The sequence below is a fragment of the Ceratotherium simum genome, chromosome 3 (genome assembly GCF_057802395.1).
Source record: "Ceratotherium simum simum isolate JZ-2026a chromosome 3, ASM5780239v1, whole genome shotgun sequence".
NCBI lineage: Eukaryota > Metazoa > Chordata > Mammalia > Perissodactyla > Rhinocerotidae > Ceratotherium > Ceratotherium simum.
Window position 1 is genome coordinate 59,495,454 of NC_141902.1, and position 27,142 is coordinate 59,522,595.

Here is a 27,142-nt window from a genome sequence, read left to right on the forward strand (position 1 = left end):
CTCTCAAATTTCCTTCTCTGTAAAATGGGGGAAAAAATACCACACAATGTAGTTGTGAGGATTAACTGAGTTAATGGATATGAAATACTTAGAATAGTGTATAGCACATAGGAGCTCAATAAATGTAACTTATTTTACGGAAGATTTAGTTGTAACTATGTTCATAACAGCTTTGACATTTGAGAATCTAAATGTCTTACAATAGAAGATAGAATAAATAAATTGTGGCACATCCACTTAATGCAGTAATATTCAGCCATTCAAAGCTGTTATATATGAAAAGACGTTCAACCTCCACAATAATCAAAGAAATGCAAATTAAAATTAGAACGATTTCTTGCTTATTAGATAGTCAACAATTAAAAAGGGATTGATAACAACCAGTGCTGGTGAGGGGTGTGACCTGGGAAAGTGCATTCTTATACAGTATAGCTGCTGGGAGTATAAACTGCTACAACCTTTTCAAAGCAATCTGTCGAGACTTTTCAAAATGCACAGCATACCCATGGACCCATCAATGCCACTTACAATTATTTATTCTTCCAAAGACACTCCAATAAATATACAAAGAAAAAAGGCACAGGACTGATCAAAGCAGCATTATTAGTAATGGAGAAAAATTGTAAATAACTTGTATTCATCATTCATTTGTATTTTCTGGAATACTATACAATCATTAAAAGAATTAATCAGAGGGGCCAGCCTGTTCTGGCGTAGCGGTTAAGTGTGCGCGCTGTGCTTTGGTGGCCTGGGGTTGGCAGAGTTGGGATCTTGGGCATGGACCGATGCACCGCTTGTTAAGCCATGCTGTGGCGGCATCCCATATAAAGTAGAGGAAGATGGGCACAGACGTTAGCCCAGGGCCAGTCTTCCTCAGCAAAAAGAGGAGGACTGGCAACAGATGTTAGCTCAGGGCTAATCTTCATCCCAAAAAAGAAAAGAATTAAGCAGAGAGTTATATTAACTGATAAAGATGGATAGTGAAAAAAAGCTTATATTAGAATATATAGAAATTTCCAATTTTTGAAAAATAAAGGATGAATTTACCCATACTGTATATACTCCACACATGTGCACACAAAAAGGTCAGTAATGACACAAGCCAAATTGCTAATTGTTAATCCTGGCAAAGGATTATAAAAGATGGAATTAAAAACAAGAACTTTCACTTTTTACTTCATAGATCTACAATTTGCTCCCCTTCTCAACTTTTTTTTTGAGTACACATTTGTTTTTAAATTTTAAAACAGCAATAAAAGAACAAAGAGAAACACAGTTACAGATCATGCATAGCCTTAAGGCCACTGGAAGGACTTCTGCTTTCACTAAGTGCGAGATGGGAAGCCATTAAAGGTTGTAAGCAGAGGAACGATATGATCTAATTTATGTTTTACAAAGGTACTCTTGCTGCTATGAGAAGAATAGGTTGTAGGAAGCAGTGATCACTTAGATCAGGGGTCTGGGAAACTATGGCCTGCATTTGACCTGACGCCTGTTTTTGTACACCTGAGCTAAGGTTGGTTTTTACGCTTTTAAAGGGTTGTTTAAAAAAAAAAGACGAATATGCGACAGACTATATATGACCCGCAAAACCTAACTTATTATTTAGCTCTTTAGACAAAAGTTTGCCTGATTCCTGAACTAGGAGACTACTGCAATAATCCTGTTAAGAGATGATTATGGCTTGGACAAGAGTTGTGGCAATGGAGAGGTGGAGAAATGGTCAAGTTCAAGATATGTGGTCTGAGTAACTAGAAGAGTGGAATTTTCACTTAGTAGATGGGGAAGACTATGGGGATAAGCAGGTTTGGAGAGGCACACCAGGAGTTCAGTTTTGGACATGTTAAATTTGAGATCATCCATTTAATAAGATATCCAAGAAGTGATGTGAATTAGAGAGACACAGGCTACACACATAAATTTCAAAGTCATCCACACATAGCCTGTATTTAAATGATTAGATCACCAAGGGAGTGAGTTTAGATGATAAAGACAAACGGTCTGGGGCACTCCATTGTATAGAGAGGTTAGGGAGATGGAAAGGAATTAGCAAAGGCAGAAAGGGAATGTGAGGAGGAAAAAGCAAGAGAATACATAGGAATAGTATACATTTTCTCCTCCTGCCACTGTTTCAAGAAGGAAGAAGTGATCATCTATGTCAAAATTTACTGAAAAATTAAGATGAAGAACTCATCATTGGATTCAACAACAAGAGCAATCTTGGTGGAATGATGGAGACAAAAGCCTAATAGGAAAGAGTCAAAGTGAGGAAGAGGACACAATATAATCAACTCTTTTGAGATGTTTTATCGTAAGAGAACAAAAAAATGGGGTAATAGATGAAGGGGGATATAGGGGTCAAGAAGTTTCATAAAGATGGGAGATATTGCAACATGCTTTGTATGCTGGAGGAAATAATCCAATAGAGAGAAAAACTGATGGTTCACAGAGTAGGGAGAACTGTTGAAGCCATGTTCTCAAATGGGTAAGTACATGGGATCTAGTGCACAAGTGGAGGGGTTAGCATTGGCTAGTGCATTACTTTTGCAGAAAGGGAGAAAAAATTATTTTTTTAATAAAAAAGGAAAGCTTTTGTACAGCTCCTTTTGAAAGTACAACTAAAGTACCTTCCTAAAAATAAAATATCCAACATCTTTAAAAATGTATTTTTAATTCAGTACTTGTGCTATGCTGTTTTCCAAACAAAGATTTATTTTAAATTATGCTCTTTCCATCAGTGTCTAATTTTATCAGTGCAAAAGAGTCACTTACCATACTGTTATTGAGATTCTTGTCAACTTTGCAGAATGTGTGTGGTGGACTTTCTCCTTTACTGGGTATAATAATACATATGTCTGTGACAGCCAACGTATTCTGAGTTATGTTTTCAGAGGCTCTTCTGTAAGTGATATAAATTCTTTGTGATGAGGTACTGCCGCTAATATTTGCAGGGCGTCCATAGGGAGTACTCTGAATAATTTCACACCCTTGTTTCAATCTTTCTTTCCAGTCATACAAAACCCTAAAAATTAAATAAATAAATAAATATACAAATACAAAACACCCTCAAATATGAAAGGTAATATTGTCAGGCATCATGAAATGATCCTTAAATGTAGCCGATATTCCAATCTTATTACAAGTTTGAATTGCACAGTCCCATGTAAAATGAAAGGATAACTATTTTCCCTGCTAAAATTAAAATAACATAAAAAAAATTCAGATTAACCTTTGTGTTTGTTGACATAAAGCACAGAATGGCAACTATTAAGTACAAAGGCACTTGTTTTAGTGCTCCATTTAATAGATTTATTTATTTATGTCTCTAATGCCAAGCATCTTCTTTAGAAAGAGCAACTTTGTATTTTGGCCAAAGTTAAAATTTTACAAAAGACTCATTGCCAGACAATGCAGACCCTGCTTGCACACTTTTCTTTTTTCTTTTTTTTTTTGGTAAGGAAGATTAGCCCTGAGCTAACATCTGTTGCCAATCCTCCTCTTTTTGCTGGGGAAGATTGGCCCTGGGCTAACATACATGCCCATCCTCCTCTACTTTATATGTGGGACACCTGCCACAGCCTGGCTTGATAAGCAGTGCGTAGGTCCATACCTGGGATCCGAACCCACGAACCTTGGGCTGCTGAAGCAGAGTGCATGAACTTAACCACTACGCCACTGAGCCTGCCACTGCTTGCACATTTTTACCTCAAATACTTCCCTCAGGTTTATGAGATAGTTTTAGACTTTCAAACGAGAAAATAACCTCAAATCTATCTCTAATCAAAAGTATGGGTGAAAGACATAGGCTTTTTTTTTCTTCTTTTTCTTTATTGTGGTAAAATCATAGGCTTTTAATAAAGGGCAGGCCAGGCATCCATTTCTTAAGTCTTCTAAATACTATACTTAAAGTTCTTGGGGATACAAAGAAAACATCACGCTTGAATGATCTTAGTTTATTCCCTCACAGAATTCACTGATTTATACTTTAATGCTAAGTCCTTATCGTTAGTCAAAAAAAATTTTAAAGCTCTACTATATTAAATGTGTTTCTGCATTTGCTATAAAAACTGTTATAACACATAATGTCCCTAACATCAATCAGATTCTTTTTTATAAAATCCCATTATACAAATAAAATTTAGTGCCATAAATTGGTTAAATTATTTTTTTTTTAATCTTTTTTTTTTTTATAATTTTTATTTATTTATTTTTTTCCCCCAAAGCTCCAGTAGATAGTTGTATGTCATAGCTGCACATCCTTCTAGTTGCTGTATGTGGGACGCAGCCTCAGCATGGCTGGAGAAGCGGTGCGTCAGTGCGCGCCCGGGATCTGAACCCGGGCCACCAGCAGTGGAGCGCGCGCATTTAACTGCTAAGCCATGGGGCCGGCCCTAAATTATTTCTTTCTAATATAATTTTTAATTTCTCTTTTTGTCCTGGCTGTCAGCAAATCTAAAAAAGATTTTGTTTCAACATTTCGTTTTGAAATTTAGAGCTAAATTTGATGCTTAATCTTAGCAACTATGTTTATCCTAATGTTAGCTTAATTGCTTACTCCTCCTCCTTTTGATCTTGCTTTTCTGTTTAATTTTTTTAATCTTAAAAAAAAGCATTGTAACGGAGAGAAGTTAGACACATCAGAATTCATACTCCTACCACTTTGTTACTAGCTGTATTATCTTAGGCAGTTACTTAACCTCTCTGAGCCTTATACTACTCAGCTATAAAATTTAAATATCTAATTCATAGGATTTTGAGAGAATTAGAAGACAGTATAAGTAAGGTCTCCAAAATACTGCCTGACAAATGGATGCTCAATTGAAAACAAGAAAACAAAAATACACACAGAACAACAACAAACCACCATTTATTACCTCCAGTTCTGAAAAGATATGGAATATAAACACATTTGATATACAAGATACTTATTTTCTTTAATCTAGTATTGTGATGTTGTATATATTACATGTATTACTATTTTCCATTTTTATATTGTTAGGTAACTTTTCTTGTCTAACTAAATTGTAAGCTTTTTCAAGGCAAGAATGGTGTCATATCCTCTACAATCACAAACATCTTTATTCATTCCAGCTCAAGTCCTTTCCTATTGCAGAATCTTTCCTATGCCTGGAAAATTCCTCATCTCTAAACTAGGGAACTCCTAACCCTAACAAGAATCTGCAACATTCCCTTCATTTTATCTACAAGCTAGAATTCTGATGATAGTCAGTGGTTATAGGAGCAACTTACCTATTCTTTTCAAAACAAGATCTAACAGCTGGCTTACTTTCCCAAGCCATTTAGTTATATGAAGCAATATAGTAGCTGTTCTGAAACCAATTTAAAATTACTGCAATTAATTCATGAATTAACAGAATAAAGACTTATTTTTAATATAACTTTTTGATATCAAACATTAGATGACAGAATTTTATAAGTAGAAGAAACTTCAGGAGCTCTTCCAATTCATTCTATCTCCTCATAGCCATTAGTAAATACGACTATCCACTTTCTGACTTAGTATATTACGAGATAGAATCTTACAGCCCTTTCTGGTGACATCAGTAGAGATATCGATATCTTCCTTATTTTTAACCAAAATATTGTAAGTTAAGCCCATCCCCTTTTGCAACAGAGCAATGGAAACAAAAAGGCTAATCTTCATTCCTTATAAACTCTTCACCTATTTTGAAGACATTATCAGAGCTACTCCTAGCCTTCTTTTGGCCTTTTCCTTTCAGTTTTTCACTGGGAATTTTATTTTTCTACCTTTTAAATTTTGTTCCTCTTTTGCTCCATATATCTTTTACATTTATATATTCATCTTTTACATATATATGTAAAATACATATACATTCACTCCTCTTTTAAAAAGAACCCCCATCTTTGCAGAAATTGATAACTGATCCTAAAATTCATATGGAAATTCAAGGTACCCAGAATAGCCAAAACAATCTTGAAAAGGAAAAAGAAAGTTGGAAGACTCACAATTCCCGAAATAAAAACTTAGTACAAAGCTACAGTAATCAAAACTGTGTAGTACTGGCATAAGGATAGACACACAGACAAATGGAATAGAATCGAGAGTCCAGAAATAAACCTATACATCTAGGGCCAATTCATTTTGGAAAATGGGGAAAGAATATTCTCTTCAACAGATGGTGTCAGGACAACTGGATATCCATAGGCATAAGAGTGAGGTTGGAACCCTTCCTCAGCCATATACAAAAATTAATTCAAAATGGATCAAAGACCTAAATGTAAAGCTTGAAATTATACAACTCTCAGACAAAAACTTAGGTGTAAATCTTCATGATCTTGGATTAGTAAAAGTGTTCTGAGATACAACACCAAAACACAAGCAACAAAAGAAAAAAATAGATAAGTCAGACTTCATCAAAATTAAAAACTTCAGCTTCAAAGGATACCATAAAGAAAGTGAAAAGACAGTCCACTGAATGGGAGAAAATATTTGTAAATCATATCTGATAAGGGACTCGCATCTTGAATACGTAAAGAACTCTCAGAGCTCAATAATAAAAAGACAACACAATTGAAAAATGGGTAAAGGATTCTCAATAGACATTTCTCCAAAGATATACAGATGGCCAATAAGCAAATGAAAAGATGCTCAACATCATTAGCCGTGAGGTGAATGCAAATCAAGACCACAATGAGATACCACTTTGCACCCACTAGGACAGCTATAATCAAAATGAGAATACAAAACGTTGGCTAGAATGTGGAGAAACTGGAACCTTCATACACTGCCAGTGGGAATGCAAAGTGGTACAGTGCTTTGGAAAACAGTCTGGCAGTTCCTCAAAAGGTTAAACACAGAGTTACCATATGACCCAGCAACTCCATTCCTAAGTATATAAACAAGAGAAATGAAAACATATGTCCATACAAAAACTTATACACGATTATTTCTAGCAGCATTATTCATAATGGCCAAAAAGCGGAAACAACCCACACGTCCATCAACTGATGAACGAATAAACAAATTGCGGTATATCCATAGGATGGAATATTATTCAGCCATGTAAAGGAATAAAGTACTAACAAATACTGCAACATGAATAAACCTTGAAAAGATGATGCTAAATGAGAGAAGCCAGTCACAAAAAAAACATATATAGTATGATTCCATCTACATAAAATGTCTAGAATAGGCAAATCCAAAGAGACAGAAAGCAGACTGGTGATTGCCTAGAGCTGAGGTGGTTAGGGAAAATTGGATAGTGACTATGGTGAGTACAGAGTTTCTTTTTGACATGATAAAAATGTTCTAAAATTTATTGTGTGATGATTGCACAACTCTATAAATATACTAAAAACTTCTGAATTGTACACTTTAAATGGGTGAATCTTACAGTATGTGAATTATATCATAATAAAGCTGCTATATAAAAAAGGAGCCCCAAGTTCAATATAGCACCCTAAGTAAAGCACTTATTTACCCCAAGATGCATACAGACTTAAGCATTCATCTATAATGATCATTATAACTGATACTTAAAAGCCATCTTTTTCTCGTACATTAAGAATAATTAAAAATTTTATGACTAGGATAATACATTCATTTTCTGGTACTTTTCTATAAATGTTTTTCAAATTCTCTCCCTTATCTTTAATAGAAAGAAACTCAGACAAGATGAAAGTGCTGGGAACCTGCAGGACAAGGGGACACTGAAAAGGTATAAGGAACACAGAAAGAGAATTCAGGATTTCTGGATATAAACATGCTTATTTTTCTAAAGCTGCCATATCTCTATTAATGAACAAGTGACATTAACTTCAAAATCTGCAAGACATATTATTTGGATCAATAACAATAACTCTTTAAAAAAATACTTACCCCAGATCTGTAAGTGGAGGCTTATCTCTTCCTCTTCTATAGCAAAGGTAAATCTGTGGCCCCACAAGACTTCCATTATTGAGATCAGCTGACAATCCAGTTGGGGTAACATCAATACACATATAATCCCGTGGCACTTCCTCTCCAAGAGATTTAATAACAACTGAAACATCTGTGATAGGTTCTTTTGGTTTAGCTACTTTATGACAGGCATCATTGAAGTGAATTTCTTCTTCAAGAGGCTTTGAAACATCAGTTAATCCTGCTACAACAAAGTAGTCAGCAACACGAGGCCCCTTATCTTCAATCATCTTCCATTACAGGAGGTTACATCTAAAAGGAAAGTGAAAGACTAGTATTCTCCTATAATAAACCAAATAAATATAAGAGGTTCGTATGCAAATAAGAACAAAAAACTACAAAAAGAGCATTATCTCCCAGAAAAACACATTAGTATTATACATTTCACTTTGGTATATAAAAAGTATGCCTTTTAAAAAAATGGGAATATATTTAGCATTATTTTCTGATTATAAAAGTAATGCATGAATTTCCATTTTTGGCAATAAGGAAGCCTAGATTGTCTAATAGACAACAGCAACAACAACAAAACACACCCTTTTAAATGCACAGATTAACTTGTAGGAATGTAAGGGAAATTCTCAGGGCCCAAAAGCATTGAGGAGACCAAAGGCCAAAATGCAGTGTATAAGCTGATACTGGTGGGGGAAGTTTGTTATCTCCTCAGTAATCAATGGTTTTGTGTTTTAAAAGACATTACAGACACAGGAGACAAGACCTTGGGACCATATAAGATAGGGAATTGGAACTGAGACACCTGTAGAAAGCCAAGAGCCTCAAAGGACTACATCATCAGTTAAAGAGTAGATTCTAAAAACCCATCCACTAGTACAGGGAGAAAATAAAGTTTGCCTCAATCTGGGCCCTGCATTGGGGGGAAAAAGTCTCTGAGAATTCATAACAATAGGCCTACTCACACTTGGATTTGAGGTTTGAACTTAAGCCATCTGCATGGTCACATGAAGCTCCAAATTGAGATATTAACAATAAAAGTGTTCCCAGGCTAGTGATATCCCTGGGGAAGCAAATGCAAAACAGTGCTAGAGGGTACACCCTCAACCCAGGTTTTCCACAGATAAAGCCCAGCCGAAGATGACCTCTTATTCCAAAACTACAAAAACACAGAAAGAAAAATCCACCCTGAATGAGTCTCAGCAGATACAACAAACAGAAGAACTTCAAATAATAAAAGTAGAGCAGAGATTATAATAGTAATGCACGCTTATAACAAATTCAAAGAAAAAATACACAAAGTAGAATCCATCATGCATTTGCAAACATATTAATAGCAAAATCTCCTTCAGTTGTCTAGTATCACTTAAACCTTATTTGCTTGTTTAACCAGGAGAATACTCCACCACAGTTACGTCATTACTTATATAACCATTATAGGAAAAAAGTTTAATCTAAATCTAAAACAGAAATTTCCCAACGTGTCTCATGTTAGACTTAATTCCAATAAATGCAAAGAAAGGATTCCACAGACAAATAAATTAGGTATATATACTACATGCCTCTTCTGTATTTACAATATATAAAAATATTAAAGCTTCAGCAGTCCTTTGATAAAGGTACCTAACTTTGCTTAACTCAGGATTTCCCAAGTCTATTTGAATAACGAACCCTATTTTCCCACTTAAAAACTAGAAAAACCCCTCGGAATATGCTTCAGAAAATGCTAGTTTAAAGTAAACAGCCTTCCTTTATAGACTATAAAATACTTGAGGGCAAAGAAATTCTTATGTAGTATACTTGTTTATAATATAATTATCACCATTTTCATCATAATCCCAAAACTCATTTGATTTTCTATATCACTAATGTCAAGTTTTCAGAATTCATGCCACATTTTTTGGAATCTGTATCCATTGCTCAAATATACTCTGTAAATATTCCCTCTTTTTGCTTACAAAACAAGCCTAAAGAAGAATCATATGTTCCTACTTGTTTTATTTAGATATACATGACTCCTATACAGCAATTTCCTTACACACAAGATTTCTGCACAAAATAAAGGGCTTAAACTTTTCAGAAATGCCTCCTAGACTGACAGTAAAGAGAAAGCACTAACCTGTCCGTCAGAGAAGACTCTGTTAAATGTTGAACAGTCACTCTCAGCTGACTGCATATTAACAGGTGCTCCACAAAAAAACAAGCAGTTTTATCCAGTTGACTATTCATTTTTAAAGAGTAGGGGGAAAAAGGCCCTTTTTTAAGCACTTTTGTATTGACATAACTTTTTTCTTCACTACATTAAATAGTCTTTGAAAATAATTTTTTAATGCCTGCATAGCATTTTATTTTATGGACACACCATTATTGATCTATTTCCTTAATGTTGATCATTTATTACTTCTACTTATTTTGCTAATATTTTTTAAATGCTATGATGAATAACCTTGAACATAAACTTCTGGCTACAACTCTTATTAGTTCTTCAGGATAAATTTATTGAAGTAGAACTACTGGGTCAAAAGTTACATAACCAGCCTCTATTAACTGTCTATGTGCTTTTACCTGTACATGAATTTTAAATTATAAGCTCTTGATAGACACAAGTCTTCAAAATTACCTTGGTAGAGCACTTTCCTTTCATCACAGTGAAGAGATTTAAATATTTTCCTTTTTCCTAGACTCTAAATTCATGTTATTTAAACTATAGCATATAGTCACTATTGCATACCATAAATACAGTTTTATGTCTTGCTGTGCAGAAAGAAGAGAAAGAGAATGGAAACAATTCCTTCATGAAAACATATATTTTTAATAAGTTCTTTTGAAAGCTACTATCTTAGCCATTAAAAATAAACAGCTACTATACTAATAAGTAGATATTTGGGAGAAATTTGTATGAAAAATTCGTTTTTGTTCGATTTTCCTGGTTCACAAATATTAATAATTTGATCTCATTCACAATTGAATACAGTAAATAACTACTAAAAAGAGAACAAGTTATTGTTCTTCATCAGTATATATAAGAAAAGAACAATCAATTTTAAAGTGGTGACAACATACTCTTACATTTATTGACAGAAAAGTAAATTATACATCACTCCAGTTCTCTTGCCTTGTTGTTGTTATTGTTGTTTTCCATTTATTCTTTGGGGGAGGAGAGTGATTAAGAAGGTAGGCAAAATATTTTAAGGCACAGTTGACAAAGTATACAATGCCAAGAACACAGCTGGCAACATTCCAGGTGACTTCCTGAAACATCTAAATGCTCTTTAATTCACTCAGGAAGAGTCTATAATACTAAAAATGCACTCTGCTTTTTAATTTAAATCAACTGTTTTTAAAGTAAGTTTGAGGTTTAGAAGCTGGGGGAAGACACTGTTAAAAATTCAAGGCAAAGAAAATATGAAAATCTTTAATATAGAAATGAATAATTAATAATATTTCTTAATAATTCCATTAAACCAAGAGACTTCCACTGGCACATAAAATTTACAATCCTCATGGAAAACACTAAATGTATATTAAGACAAAATGCCTTGTGTTGGCAAGAGCCACCAAAAATTACTTGGGGGGCTGGCCCAGTGGTGAAGTGCTTAAGTTTGCACGCTCTGCTTCGGTGGCCCAGAGTTTGCAGGTTCGGATCCTGGGCTCGGACCTACACACCATTCATCAAGCCATGCTGTGACGGCGTCCTACATACAAAATAGAGGAGAATGGGCACAGATGTTAGCTCAGGGCTAATCTTCCTCACCAAAAAAAAAAAATTTACTTGGAAATAGCATTTGAGAAAAGCAGTCCTAGTCACACATAAAACTTGGACTTTTAGTGTAGTACATCTGAGCAAAAACCTCTAAAAAAATTAGAAGGTAAATTTCTTTTCTTTCTTGGGCGAGGTAAAGTTCTTTAAATTCATTTTTGGAAACTGGGGACCACACAACACAAGCATTTAATCCAGTAGTTCTCTAAATAATCACATATATATCACATAATATAAAACCCTGAAATAACTTTACTCAAGCTGAAGTAACAAGAATACTACATCATTAACCAATTACTGTTTTTTAATTCTTGTTTGTTCAACATGATATGGATAACTTAAGGAGTTAGCTCATAAAATGTTTATAGGCATCTTCTTAAAATTTCAGATACCTGCTTAGCTAGTATTTCACTTCAAATGACATCTATTTTCTTTGAGAACAGAAAACAAGAAGAACGTGTTCTCTATTCCTAAAAGGTTCATGAGAACTAAATTGAGAAATCATTACAAGAAAGCTCTTACCCAATTCAGCAACTAATGGAGACTGTTTTTCTCCCTTTCAATCTCTGCCCAATCAATTCAGAATCTTTTTTACTTCCTCTATCACTTCATTAGGTCAAAGTAGTTAATAAGCATTTGCTACCTAGGCTAATTCTAGGGACAAGAAAAGGCAAGAGCAGAAATCAGAGCTAACATTTTAAAGATAAATGAAAAACAAAAAATCTGAACATCAAAGTTTTACAAAATTGTAAACTATTACTGAAGTGGTAAAAGGAGCAAAAGTCTTTCGGATAGGGCGTGATAAATAGTCACAAACTCAAGACATATAGGAAAATGGTCAACAACACAATGGATCAGTTCAAGTGCCCCTCATTCCAGTTCACTTAAATAAATAAGCTAGAAGAAATTTTCTTTTTTTTTTTAACCTAATGTCACAGTTAAGAACCTAATCTAGCTCATCTTTTCTTACGTTATCAAAACTAAACTAGAGATCCTCATTCCCATCTTTTCAAACTTCATCTCTCATTTTTCTTCCAACCAAGGTAATCTATCTACTATCCTTCAAATAGTTTTACTCTTTTTTCTTTGATGATACACTATTTCCTCTTTCTAGTCAATATATGTTTATCATATTTTTCAAAAGAATTTAAATTTATATGAATTTTCATTTAAACTTTATAAATTGTACAAAGTAGCAGAAAGAAAAAGAAATTCAACAATCCCATTCACAACAGTAAATCTGGTTTATATTTGACAATGTTTTCTAGTTTTCTTTGAGAATAGAAAACATTCTTCTAATTCTCATGCACAGTATAATATAGAATATAAATATCTGCATTTTTATTTATTTAATACACATTTTTCTAAACTGCTATAATCTTCATAATTATACTAAGTGACTACATAATATTCCATCAAATAGAAATATACACTATAACCAGAACTCCAGTTTTGCATTCCCAGCTAGTACCCAAAGTATGGTAGGTAGATACTTAAAAAATACTTGTTAAATGAATGAATAGTTCACCTTATAACCTTCCTCAAATCATATTATACCAAACATAATGTCTTTTTAATATAATTCAGAATCAATTTTCTGAACCTCAATTGATGAAAGTAATAGCCTCTGTCTTCAAAGAGTTTCTTGTTTAGTTCTATTTTTCTACATCTCTTTCTATATTTTTATTCCACCTCTAGCCATCTTTTATCCTATCACCCTTCCAGATTCCAAGTGCTTGCCTTCACCCTGTCCAAAGTTTCCCTACCAATCTCTCCCCAAAAGCCCCATGCAAAGAAGTGATCCCAACCTTACTGTCCGTTTCTCCTACCTCTTTGAAAACCGGCGCTCTTTTAGCATCAGCATTCTACGAAGATTTTGAAAGGAAAGAAATCTTATTTGTATATCATATTTAACAGTAGGTTGACTTTCTTTTAAAAAGGTTTAACCCACCCAAAGCAACCTTGACTTTTTAAAAGTTAAGTTTGGGTTTATTAACCCAAACTGATTGATCATGTGGGGTTAATTTCTTGAGCAAGACAGGGTTACTTGTCTCCTACTCTGCTTTGGAACCATCTTCCCTCTGAATACGTATTCTCAAGCAAAATCCAACAAGAAAAATCAAAACATAACTGTGCAATTTTACAGCTCCCTTTTGAAAGATTATCAACCCTGATTTATTAAAACAAAAGTTAAGATAGGAATAATAGACATTTAGAGGGCAGAGATATAATTATTAGTCATAGCCTAATATCTCATTTTACAGCCAAAGAAACTGAAGCATAGAAGGTGGCTTACTTAAGGATACCTAGCTAGTTAGTGGCAGAGCCTGGGCAAGAACTCTAGTCCCTTAATCCAGTATTCTTTACATATGACGATGCTGCCTCTAATAAATGGTGTTGAATTAATACTGACCCAGGGCACATCTTAAGACATCTTCTTTCAATAAGTTATTTTGTGTCACTTGCTACTCATAATCATTATGTGGTGAATATATGCCAAATTCTTGTTAAGAGATCTGGTAAATTAACATTTCACTATGTTTAATACAGAAAACACAAACACATAGAGACAGAGATTGGACTGGTGGTTACCAGAGGGGAAGGGCGGGGAGGAGGGTGAAAGGGATGATTAGGCACATGTGTGTGGTGATGGATTGTAATTAGTATTTGGGTGGTGAACATGATGCAACCTATGCAGAAATAGAAGTATAATGATGTACACCTGAAATTTATACAATGTTATAAACCAATGTGACCGCAAAAAAAAAAAAAAGAATAAAAAAAATCAGAAAACAGCTAATAGAAACAAATCAAAATGAAAAACAAAAACTACTTACACATTACTGAAGGTCTCTCTTTGAAAATGTTGCCAGATCTCAATTTCTGAATTCTGCAAGCCTCAGAGTTTGAGATATAATACTGTATTGAAAAGAATAAGAAGTGGGCTTAAATTAATTCCAATCAAGTATTTCCCCCTTAGATGCCTGTGGATACTTAAAGTTCTGTTAACAATGATAATTTTTAAAAATACAATTGCATATGTTGTTTTCATATGGTTAAGAGCCAATAAGTAATTTTCAAACACCAGCTCTTTCAGAAAACACATTTCAGTCAAGAACAGATACACGCTTAAAAAAAAAAAAAAAGGCGGAGAAACAAAAGAATAAGTTGAGGGTACAAAAGAGTAAATGTGTGCGGAAGCAAGGAGTCTGAGAAAGAAAAACATGCCTATTTCTGGGGCATCATGTATAGTATCTCATTCCTAGAGAAAAATACACACATTTAAGACAATTTAAATATAGACTCAAGTAACATCCATGTACATAACATATTTCAAAGAAGTCAATACCTGAAAGTTTTTTCCCTGTATTACAAATTTTTTAAATACTATTTAAACAGAATCAGTTATATCAAATCCTTAACAAAATATGACCGGGATCTCATCAAGGAATCCAGGTCTTCTGACCAAGATAACAAGCAATGTTATATTATGGGCTTCAATATGCCATTATTATACTTTCCTAAAATTGAGTAATTTAGTAAGTTGTAGTTATGAGTAATTTTAAATCCCAAATTGGAAAGAGGAGGCCACTGACATAGTCTTAGACCTTAGCCAGTCCAACTGGCTTTATTGTAATTTTAGCTTTATAATGCTGGAGACACACACACAAGAGTTTTAGTAAGAGTCAAAAGCTTTTGCAGGAAAGCAAGTTGAAATGCAGTAATCACAAGAACATCAAGAGGAAGAAACCACAGCTTTAACCAATATGGAATATCTACTAATGACAGGGAAATAGCAGCAGCCACAGATACCAGATTTACCTAATTTTGTTAGTCCTTGATATGTGGGTGTCTGTGGGAAGTGGGAGAGAAGGCGGGAAAAGGCCAAATTATTTGAGTCAAGATTTGATAGAGTGTCTTGAAATGGAATGGAGAAATAACATAACTACAATCTTGTTACATTTTGGACTGCTAAAAATGGTCAGGATGGATATATGTGTTTTAAAAATTCCACCTTGACTCATTGAAAAATTTCAGTCAGTAAATACAACGTGGTATATATATTTTTCAAATATTCTTAAAATCTTATTGCTGATGGGTAGCAAAGAGACAATGTAAATACTGACCTGCTGAAACATTTTTAAAATTCAACCTCAGATTATCACAAACACTTTCTAGTTGAAATACTCTACGTATATAAAAACACTTGCAAGTTTTGAAAATTACAGCTCCATTTTATTGGTAGAATATCAGGCTTGTTTAGATGCAATTATTAATTATGAATGTGCTATACCCAATTCCAAATAACATTTTCTGCTACATAGAGTTTCTTAATATAGTAAGAACATTGTTTTGACCACGACTCTATGCGCCACTAAACTTTTTTTTTTTTTTTTTTTTTTTTTTTATTTTTCCCCCAAAGCCCCAGTAGATAGTTGTATGTCATAGCTGCACATCCTTCTAGTTGCTGTATGTGGGACGCGGCCTCAGCATGGCCAGAGAAGCGGTGCATCGGTGCTCGCCCGGGATCTGAACCTGGGCCGCCAGTAGCAGAGTGCACGCACTTAACCGCTAAGCCACGGGGCCAGCCCTCCACTAAACTTAATATTTATTTACTACTCAATAAATAAATAGCGCTTTCTTCAATGTTGAAAATTTTAGATTAATTTATAGGAGCATTCACAATATCAAATATTTCATCTCTGACAGGATGAACTTCCAAAACCTTTACTTTGATTCCATGAATTGTATGAAAAAATTGACCCATTATTAGAATTAACTGATTTTCTATTACTCGGAAGATGAGACTGATAAAAAACTTAACACTTAACATTTGCAAAGTTCTTTTTTTGCTAATGGAGACAACACAGCACAGCTACTGCTTCAATTTCCATACATGCATAAGAAAACTTAGAATAGAAAATGAGTAAAATCTATTTAGTAGAGCATCCTTTGATGTAAACGGAAAGTCATGCCCACAAAGTGATGTCAGAGTGCTTCCTGCAGCTACATACATTAAATTATCTTTCAGCACAGACTCCTTTAAATTGCTATTATTTTTAACTGAACCTTTTATTTTGAGATAACTGTAGATTCACATTCAGTTGAAAGAAATAACAGAGATCTGATACACCTTTTACCCAGTTTCTCCCAATGGTAACACCTTGCAAAACTACAGTGCAATATCACATTTGGGATATTTACATTGATGGAATTCACCTATTTTATTGTGATTTCCCCAGTTTTACTTGTATTGTTTTTATGTGTGTGTGTATTTAGTTCTATGCTTTTTTTTTTTGCTGAGGAAGATTTGCCCTGAGCTAATGTCTATTGTCAATCTTCCTCTTTTTGCTTGAGGAAGACTGGCTGTGAGCAAACATCTGTGCCAATCTTCCTCTATTTTGTATGTGGGTCGCCGCCACAGCATGGCTGCTGATGAGTGGTGTAGGTCTGTGCCCAGGAACTGAACCCGGGCCACCGAAGCAGAGCACACCAAACTTAATCACTATGTCACAGGGCCAGCCCCTAGTTCTATGCAATTTTATCACGTGTGCAGCTTCACGTATTCATCACCAAAGTCAAGATACAGAATAGTACCATCACAAAGATCCCTAGTGTTTACCTTTTACAAGTATGCCCACCTCCCTCTCCCACTTTCCCTGCCACTGTCCCTAATCCCTGTGAAGTGGTATATTTTTACCAGAGAGCACATACAGCCTATGAAAGGAAAAGACAATGTCTCCAAAAGCAACATCTCCCTTACAAAATAGGTGCAGAAACAAACCAAAGAAAAAAGTATGAGCATATATGGTGGGGAAAGACTTGTTGGTGACATTTGCTCAGCCATATGGAACATTATATTCGAGCATGATTATACAAACATATGAATGTACAGACATTGGTATGAACACAAAAGATAAGAAGGACAGAGAGTGATCATCTCCTAAATCACAATGAAGACCAATTTCTGTAGTTCTGAGATAAATTTCCTATCATGGATAAATTCCAGACAGGAATCAAGTGGACAACATAAAATAATGCTACAGAACAACTACAATGGAGATTCCTAGATGTATAAGAACATAAAAAGGGGCAACTCTGCCCCTCAACCAGAAATTAGGTTGGAACTAAAGTAGCTACTATTCCCTTGAGAATATGGATCTGGTCTGGAGGGAACAGGAACAGACTGGAAATAACATTTAGTTATTTCCAGGAACCCTGTCTTTTATTTCTTTTGATTCCCTCATATAAATTATAGGAGTTATAAACACATGGTAGGTGTGTAAATATTGATTAAATGAATGAGGTCAGCACAACAGAAAAATGGAAAACTGAAGACATCACAGATTCATAGGATTTTAGAGCTAGGAGGTTCTTAGAGATTTAGTTTCAATTCTTTTTATAATTGAATAAATTGAGGCATCAAAGTTAAACAGCTTGCCAAAGACCAAATACATCAATTTATGACTGAATCCTTATGGCTTTTAATTTGGAGTTCTACCATACCATACTTCAATTCAAGAATGGAAGAGAAGAAAACAAGTCCCTGGTGAGACCTGTGTGTTAATTAGTGGACCTCGGCTTTGACGGACAAAAACAGTTAATAGCGAAGTGGGAGAAGTTAAACTGGCCGAAGAGAATGGGGCAATTAGCAGGTATGAAAAGGAATGGATGACCAAAAATAAGAGTAAAATAGAAAAGGAAAGAGGTTAAACAACAAGATACAGCAAGAAAAGGAATAAAAAAAGATGAGGGGGAAAGTATAAAAGGAATAGAAGTAGAAAATAATGCAGAAATGGGAAGGAGAAAAGTGAGAAATGCTTAAAAAGGAATGGGGCAATGATATCTGGAGAATTTTTAATATTATTTACATTCTTTAAAGTTAAGAAACTATGAGATTGACCATTCCTACAGTGAAATCAGATTCCCTATAAACTGACAATAACAACAAAAATCAACTAGCAATCTTGTGCTGAAAATCTGTTCCTATTCAGCACTGTACATGAAATGCAAATATATGGTGCTTACCAGTCTAGAGTGAAAGGGAAGTTTCATTTTAAATTTTGTCTCTTGCACCATCTTTTTTCTTTACTTAATTTCCTGTATGTATACCACTCCCACATCGCAAAGTTCTTACTTCCTCTTTGAATTATCATAAGCATCTGTTACCTAGTACCTAAATGAATTGTTGCCACCTGGAATCTTCCCAAATGTTTCTCTCAAACAAACAATATCTGGTTTTTCTTCTCTATTTCACAGCCATACACAAGCTAATCGAAATAGTACTCATTGGGGTGATTAAAAACACACTTACTTAAGACAAGCAATCTAAAATTCAGCTATATTAATATATAACAAAAATGAGATCCATTGATTAAAAATATCACCTTTCTTGAAAAGTAGATATACAAGATTTATAGTTTTGTCATTTGATTAATGTTGAACATTTCAATTTCTTAATTATTTCATTTCACCATCTATTTAAATATACTTTAAGCATTTTTTAAAATCCCTTTCCACTTTTCCTCACAAACTGTAACAAATAACACATTTATTTGTTAATAAGCACCTGAAAGGGACTTTGAGAATTAATACTTGAAAACAACTTTGAGAATTCTATTATTCCTCCAGTTAATGATTGATATAATTTTTTTTACAATTTGTAGGAGTTACTAAATGATCAAAGACTACAAACAAACAGTTCATACGCAAGGAAATCCAAATACCAAAATGCGCAGAAGAACTGTTAGCCTTGCAAACAATTAAATAAATTAAACTTTGAGGTACTACATCATATCCAGTAAATTAACAAATATGAATAAAAAAAATTAAACCAAATGCTGGTGATGCTGTAGGGAAATAAGCACACTTAAAAATTATTAATGGGGGCTGGCCTGGTGGCGTAGTGGTTGGGTTCACATGCTCCACTTCAGCAGCCCAGGGTTCGCGGGTTCGAATCCTGGGTGCAGACCAAAGCACCACTCGTCAAGCCATGCTATGGAGATGTCCCACATGAAAGTGGAGGAGGATTAGTACAGATGCTAGCTCAGGGCCAATCTTCCTCAGCAAAAAGAGGAAGACTGGCAACAGATGTAGCTCAGGGCCAGTCTTCATAGTAAAAAAAAAAAAAAAAGAAATTGTCAATGGCACTGTGAATTAGAACAATTTTTCTCTTTTTTTCTTTTGCTGAGGAAGATTCGCCCTGAGCTAATGTCTGCTGCCAATCTTCCTCTTTTTGTTGAGGAAGGTTCACCCTGATCTAACATCTGTTGCCAATCTTCCTCTGTTTGTATGTGAGCCCCTACCACAGCATGGCCACTGATAGCTGAGTGGTGTATGTCTGCACCCGAGAACCGAACCCAGGCCTCTGAAGTGGAGCAGGCCAAACTTAAGCACTAGGCCACCAGGGCTGGCCTCAGAACAATTTTTCTTAAAAGTAATCCAGCAATTACTTAAAACTAATTGTACTCTTATCAACTAATTCTATTTTGGTGAAATCATCTCAAGAAAATATTTTTTTTAAAAATCAAACTGTTGAGCTAGATTTTTTACAACTGTATCTCATAGAATTTTACATTAGAAAAAGACCTTAAAAATCTTTTGGTTCAATCTTATCATTTTGTTGATGAGGAAATTAAAGTGTAGAAAGGCAAGTTTGACTTGCCCAAAGTAGCATAATTTATCAATAGCAGAGCAGGGCCTACAACTCTTTATCCCAGATCCCTTGCTACTATACCATGTAGACTATTCCATAGAAGCCTGAAAAAATGACCCAGAATTGACAAGGACAAGCAGATCAGCTTAGTGAGGCTAGATGACACATTGCTCTTTCTAAAGATTCTCATGGCCAAGACCAGCCCTAGACAAAGTATATCTACTATTCATTAAACTCCCTTAACTCACTTTCAGCAATCAAACCAACCTCCAGGATCTTCCCTTTCTTCTTATTCCCAAGAAAATTTATTAGTCCCACTAACTGCTGCTCACTTTCAAATTTATGTTATCAACCAAGATTCTCCACTGAGATCCAAAATGCCTACCTACTTGAGAACTCTACCTGTATGTGCAATAGCCAAAACAGAACTATTTCTTTGGCAAATCTCCACCTTTAGACCTAAACCCACCTCTCTACCCACATACATTTATATTCTATAAGTTCACCAGGAAGGGCACAAATTTGATGTTGGAATTTTGCCTGTATGTATTATCAGTCAAGGTAGTTGATATTCTCAAGAGAATATGGGCTCCAGGAAAGAAGAAGTAAACATTGCAGGAGTACAAGGGAGGGGTGGAAAAAAAAAAGGCCAAGAACAGAACAACCTATCCCAGAGGAACAGAATTTATGGTCCAGACCAAACACATTTCTTAAATAAGCATAACAAACATCCTCAGGAAACTAAAGTAGGATATTAGGAAAATAATAAGGAATAATGAAGAACCAACTAGAGATATTAGGTGTTAAAAATTAGTGACATTGTAAAAGTCAGAGAGGTTAAATAACAAAATTAATATAGTCGAAAATAAAATCAATGAGTAGATGATCAGAATGAGGTGTTAAGAAGGCAAAAAGAAATTGAAAATATATATTATAAACATTAAACAACATGCAGGCTTAAGAGAATGAGAAGACAACTCACAGACTAGGAGAAAATATTTGCAAAAGATATACCTAAATAGGATTGTTATCCAAAATATATAAAGAATGCTTGAAACTCAACAATAAGAAAATGAAGCGCTCGATTCAAAAATGGGCATGGGGCCAGCCGGTGGCGCAAGCGGTTAAATGTGTGTGCTCCGCTGTGGCGGCCCGGGGTTTGCCGGTTCTGATCCCAGGCGTGCACCAACACACTGCTTGGCAAGCCATGTTGTGGCGGGGTCCCATATAAAGTGGAGGAAGTTGGGCACAGATGTTAGCCCAGGGCCAGTCTTCCTCAGCAAAAAAAGAGGAGGATTGGCAGATGTTAGCACAGGGCTGATCGCCTCACCAAAAAAAAAAAAAAATGGGCAAAAGTCCTAAACAGACACCTCACCAAAAAAGATATACAGATGGCAAGTAACCATATGAAAAGATGCTCCACATCATATGTCATTAGAGAAATGCAAAATAAAGTAACAATGAAATATCACCACACCCCTATTTAGAATAGCCAAAATCCAGGACACTGACAACGCCAAATGATGACAAGGACGTAGAGCAACAGGAACTCTCATTCATTGCTGGTGGGAATGCAAGAATACACACACTCACTTTGGCAGACAATTTGGCAGTTTCTTACAAAACTAGGCATACTCTTACCACATGACCAATCACACTTCTTGGTATAGTCATACACTACATAACGAGATTTCAGTCAATCATGGACCACATATATGACAGTGGTCCCATAAGGTTAGTACCACATAGCCTAGGTGTATAGCAGATTATACCATCTAGGTTTGTGTAAGTACACTCTATGATGTTCACACAACAACAAAATCACCTAATGACTCATTTCTCAGAACACAGCCCCGTCATTAAGTGATGTATGACTGTATTTACCCAAATGAGTTGAAAACATGTCCACAAAAAAAACCTGCACATGGATGTTTACAGCAGCTTTATTCATAACTGCCACAACTTGGAAGGAACTAAGATGTCCTTCATTAGGTGAATGGATAAATAAACTGTAGTACATCCAGACAATGGAATATTATTCAGTTCTAAAAAGAAATGAGCTACCAAGCCATGAAAAGACATGGAAGAACTTTACATGCATATTACTAAGCGAAAGGAGCCAATCTGAAAAGGCTACATACTGCATGATTACAACGATATAACATTCTGGAAAAGGTAAAACTATGGAGACAGTATAAAGATCAGTGGTTGCCAGTGGTTAGGGAGGAGGAATAAACAAGCTGACCACAGAGGATTTTTAGGGCAGTGAAATTATTCTGTCTGATACCATAATAGTGGATACATCATTACACATCTGTCAAAACCCACAGAATGTACCACACAAAGAGTGAATTCTAATGTAAACTATGGACTTTGGGTGATAATGATGTGTCAGTGTAGGTTCATGGATTGTAACAAATGTACCACTCTGGTGTGGGATGTTGATAGTGGGGAGGCTGCGTCTGTATAGGGGTAGGGGTATATGGGAAATCTCTGTATCTTCTACTCCATTTTGCTGTGAATCTAAAACTTCCCTAAAAAATAAAGTGTACTTAAAAGGAAAAAATAAAGGATTTAGTTCTGAAACCTCCCCCTCAAAATATGGAGGCTAGAAAAATTAGTCAACATCTAAATAATAGGACTTTCAGAAGGTGAGAAAAAAACAAATGGAGATGAGGAAATACTTGAGAAATAATGACCAATAATTTCCAAGAACTAAAGATATAAGATGTCAGTTTGGTATGAGAGATAAGGAAAAGATACTTGGACACCTTAAAGAGAAATCTAAGAACATCTCAAGGAGAAAATTCTAAATTCCTAGATGGAAAAAGTACTTCACATTCTCATCACCAAAAAAAAAAAAAAAAAAAAACTAACTCCAGACTTCTAATCAGTAATACTGGATGTAAGAAGATAATGGAGTAATATTTTTAAAATGTTGAAAGAAAGGAAATTTTATATATTACTAAACTTTCATTTAAATGCAAGGGTGAAATAAAGATATTCTTAGGAATATAAGTACTCAGAGGGTTTACCAAGAACAGAGCTAAATAAAAAAAAAAGTCAAATTGTTGGTCTAAACGTTACTTAAACTGCATATCCTTAGAGACTCAAAGAATTTTAGAGTGAGACACTGTGAGAGAAAATATTATAAGACAAATAAATCTAGGGGACTCTACAAAATACGGCAAGGAAGGGTGAGTAAATAACTTAAGGGTTCACTATTGCTAAGGAAACAATGAGAGTCAGGGGAGGGAAGGAAGAAGGAAGAAAAGAAAAAAAGGAAAGTATACCCATAATAACTCTGAACATCAAAAGACTAGAGAACCCTAACATGGTAGGGGCAGAGATGACAGAAGAATAGAGGACTGTGAGAGCCAACTAAGATACGTGTCTTGTTCAGGGGTAAGATATAGATAATCAATAAGCTGAAAAATTGACAGATAATGATAAATATAAATGTGAATTTGACTAAGTAAAGAGTAACCACCAGAAGAATAAAAATAGAATATACAACTTTCAGACTGGTACCAAAATTTTATTTATCCTTAGAAAACAGGAAAAGAGAAAGAAGGAAAAAAAAGAAACTAGGGTAAATACAAAACACAAAATAAGATGGCAGGAATAAGTCCTAATATAATAATAAGAGGCAAAGTTTAACATACTAAAAATACTCTTAGAAAGTAGTCTTGGAGGTAACATGCCAGCCTTCTTATTGATCCTTGAACAAACCAGGCATGTCCCAGCCTCAGGGCCTTTTATACTTGCTGCTCTCTCTGCCTAGAATAGCCTTCCTCAATGCCAGCCAAGCCAGCTACATCTTCAGGTGCCAAGCCAGCTACATCTTCCGGTGCCAAGCCAGCTGCATCTTCAGGCGCCACGCCAGCTGCATCTTCAGGTCATGCCTTCCAAAAAGTCACCTCCTCAGTGAGGCTTTCCACGACCACCCTATTTAAAATTTCAACAACCTCCCATATCCAACTTCATATTTTCTTTTTTCTTGTTTTAATTTTCTCAGCTTATTACTTTTCACTATCTAATATACTACATATTTATTCATTTTATTTATCTCTCTTTCTACAAGACTCTAAATTCAACAAGAGTAGGAATTTTTTTGTTTTAGTCACTGCTTGATAAGCAGCATCTACAACAGTGCCTGGAGAATAATAGTATGTGGTCAATACTTGTTGAATGAATGAATAAATAAATTGAGGTGTCCATAAACAAATGAATAATTTTAAAATGTGGCAGATACCATGATTTGAATACTATGTAGCAGTCAGAAGCAATGAAACAGAGGTAAACACAGCAATATAGACAAATTTTTTAAAATGGGAGAAACGGAATGAGAGTGAAGATGGAGACTAGAGGAGGATAAAATAAAATTAAAGCAGGACCCTGCACAGGCCAATGACAAAAGTGTACCACGAAATATGATTAAATCAATTCTCGATACCAGAGGTGCTCTCACCCTAATTCCTCCCAAAGAGAGATATTTAACCACTGGTTTCAGCAAAACTCAAACCACTGTGACCTGAGAGAAGACCCATTTTAGTAAAGGGTTGATAAGAAAGAATACCCAATTGGAATGAGCTGAGGAGAGAATGGGAGGTTAGGAAGTATACATAACACTTGGTAGGAGTTTTGATGTGAAGGGGAGCAGGGAAATGGAGTGGTAACTGGTAGAAGACATGGAATCAACAGAGACTTCCAAAAAAAAAAAAAATGAACTAAGTTAAGGGAGGTATGCCAATGGCAATCATCCAGTAGAGAGAGAAAATGAGGATAAAGGAGAATAAGAGGATGACTGTCAAAGCAAAAGCCTTGAGAAAGTGTGAGGGGATGGGATCCAAAACACAGAGCGTCTGATCAGAGAGGCAAGGATTTACCTCACTGTAAAAACAAGCTTTCCATAATAATATGTTTAACAATAATTTTTCTGAATATGCAGGCTTTGGTGATGTCGGTTCTTAACCTTTTCTGGGTCATGAACCCCTCTGAGAATCTGATTAGTGCTATGGATCTTCTCTCCCTTAAAATACACATACAGGGCCGGCCCCGTGGCTTGGCGGTTAAGTGCGCGCGCTCTGATGCTGGCGGCCCGGGTTCGGATCCGGGGCGCTCACCGACGCACCGCTTCTCTGGCCATGCTGAGGCCGTGTCCCACATACAGCAACTAGAAGGATGTGCAGCTATGACATACAAATATCTACTGGGGCTTTGGGGGGAAAAATAAATAAATAAATAAAATCTTTAAAAAAAAAATAAATAAAATAAAATACACATACAGATATTCAGATAAAACTTTCATACAACTTTAGTGGGTTCACTGAGCCATGCGTTCACTGAGCCATGCTCCCCAAGCTAATTCATACACAAGTCTTTTTTTTAATTTTTAATTAAAGTATAACATACATATAGAACAGCATACAACTCCAGGAATTTTCATAAAGTGAACACATCACCCATTATAAACACCTCCCAAGTCAAAAAATGGAACATTACTAGTAACAGGAAATTCCCCAACCCCCTCCAACCTTCCCAAAAAGAAGCACTATCTTAACTTCTAACACTAGATTAGTTTTGTCTGTTTCCAGACTTTATATAAATGGAACATGGAAGGATTCATACAGTATGTATTCTTTTGGTCTCACTTTTTTCACTCTACAATATGTTTTTGAGATTTAGTCATACTCATATGTGTAGCACTAGTTTGTTCACTTTCATTTCTGTATAGTCTTTCATTTTGAGAATATATCATAATTTTATTTATCCATTCTATTGTTAATAGACATTTGGCTTATTTCCAATGTTAGGCTATTATAAATAATTACAAAGTCATGTATAAATTATTGTACATGACTTTTGATGCACAAGTGCATGCATTTTGTGTGTGTGTGTGTTGTTCTCTACTGTATTTCCAATGCCTAGGACAGTGCCTGGTGCGTGACAGGCACTTCACAAATATTCGTGGAAGGAAGGGGGGGGAGGGAGGGAGGGAGGAAGGAAGAGAAGGAGGGAGGAAGTCCTTATGCACACATCTTTGGCTGCCGGATTATCTTCTTAGCGTGAATTCCTAAGGTTTTCTAGGTCAGACTATACATGGTTTAATTTTTGATACATATTTCTAAACTGCCCTCCAGCAATGACAAATCAGTTCTCATACTGACAGTGTACTTCCCTACACCTCCTCCAATCCTGCTTTCTCCACTTCGCTCACATACGCCAATCGGATAAACAAAAACCCATCTCATAGTTTTAGTGTTCACTTCTCTGATCAGTAATTTAACAACTTTTCCTATGTTAGGTAGGCATTTATATTTCTTCTTATGTCACAAGTGCATGCATTTTCAAAAAATACCCATGAATAAAATTGCTAGGATATAGGTTATATGTATATTCAACTTTGGAACATAATGCCAAACAACGCTTCAAAGAGGCTATAATAAGAACTTATATTTGATGGGTAAGATGGTTTAGAAATAAAAACTTTTGCAGCAGAAACATTCCTCTGACTGAGCTCTCTAAAATATTAGTTTGTTGTTTGTTTTTTGTGTGTGTGTGTGGGGAAGATCAGCCCTGAGCTAACATCCATGCCAAGCCTCCTCTTTTTTTGCTGAGGAAGACTGGCCCTGGGCTAACATCTGTGCCTATCTTCCTCCACTTTATATGGGACGCCCCCACAGCATGGCCTGACAAGCGGTGCCTTGGTGCGCAACGAGATCCGAACCCGGGCCCCTGGCAGCCGAGTACGTGCACTTAACCGCTACACCACGGGCCGGCCCCTATTGTTTTTGTTTTAATTAAGTCATTGGTGAATACAATTATATGA

General features: G+C 35.3%; 1 protein-coding gene across 6 annotated transcripts in view; it reads right to left on the bottom strand.

The window, feature by feature from the left end:
- The window catches only part of DENND4A (DENN domain containing 4A), a 127,022-nt gene that overhangs the window by 84,263 nt on the left and 15,617 nt on the right, over positions 1-27,142 (bottom strand). For 4 of the 6 annotated variants that reach the window (XM_087428545.1, XM_087428546.1, XM_087428542.1 and 1 more), the window contains exons 2-4: positions 14,492-14,573; positions 7,862-8,194; positions 2,773-3,022 (exon numbers count right to left, since the gene is read on the bottom strand). In XM_087428545.1, the coding sequence (XP_087284671.1) occupies positions 2,773-3,022; positions 7,862-8,172 (561 nt within the window). In that variant the 5' untranslated portion in view covers positions 8,173-8,194; positions 14,492-14,573. Of the gene's footprint in view, positions 1-2,772; positions 3,023-7,861; positions 8,195-8,859; positions 9,054-14,491; positions 14,574-27,142 lie in introns of all 6 variants that reach the window. The other 2 variants (XM_087428544.1, XM_087428543.1) reach the window with 2 other exon arrangements.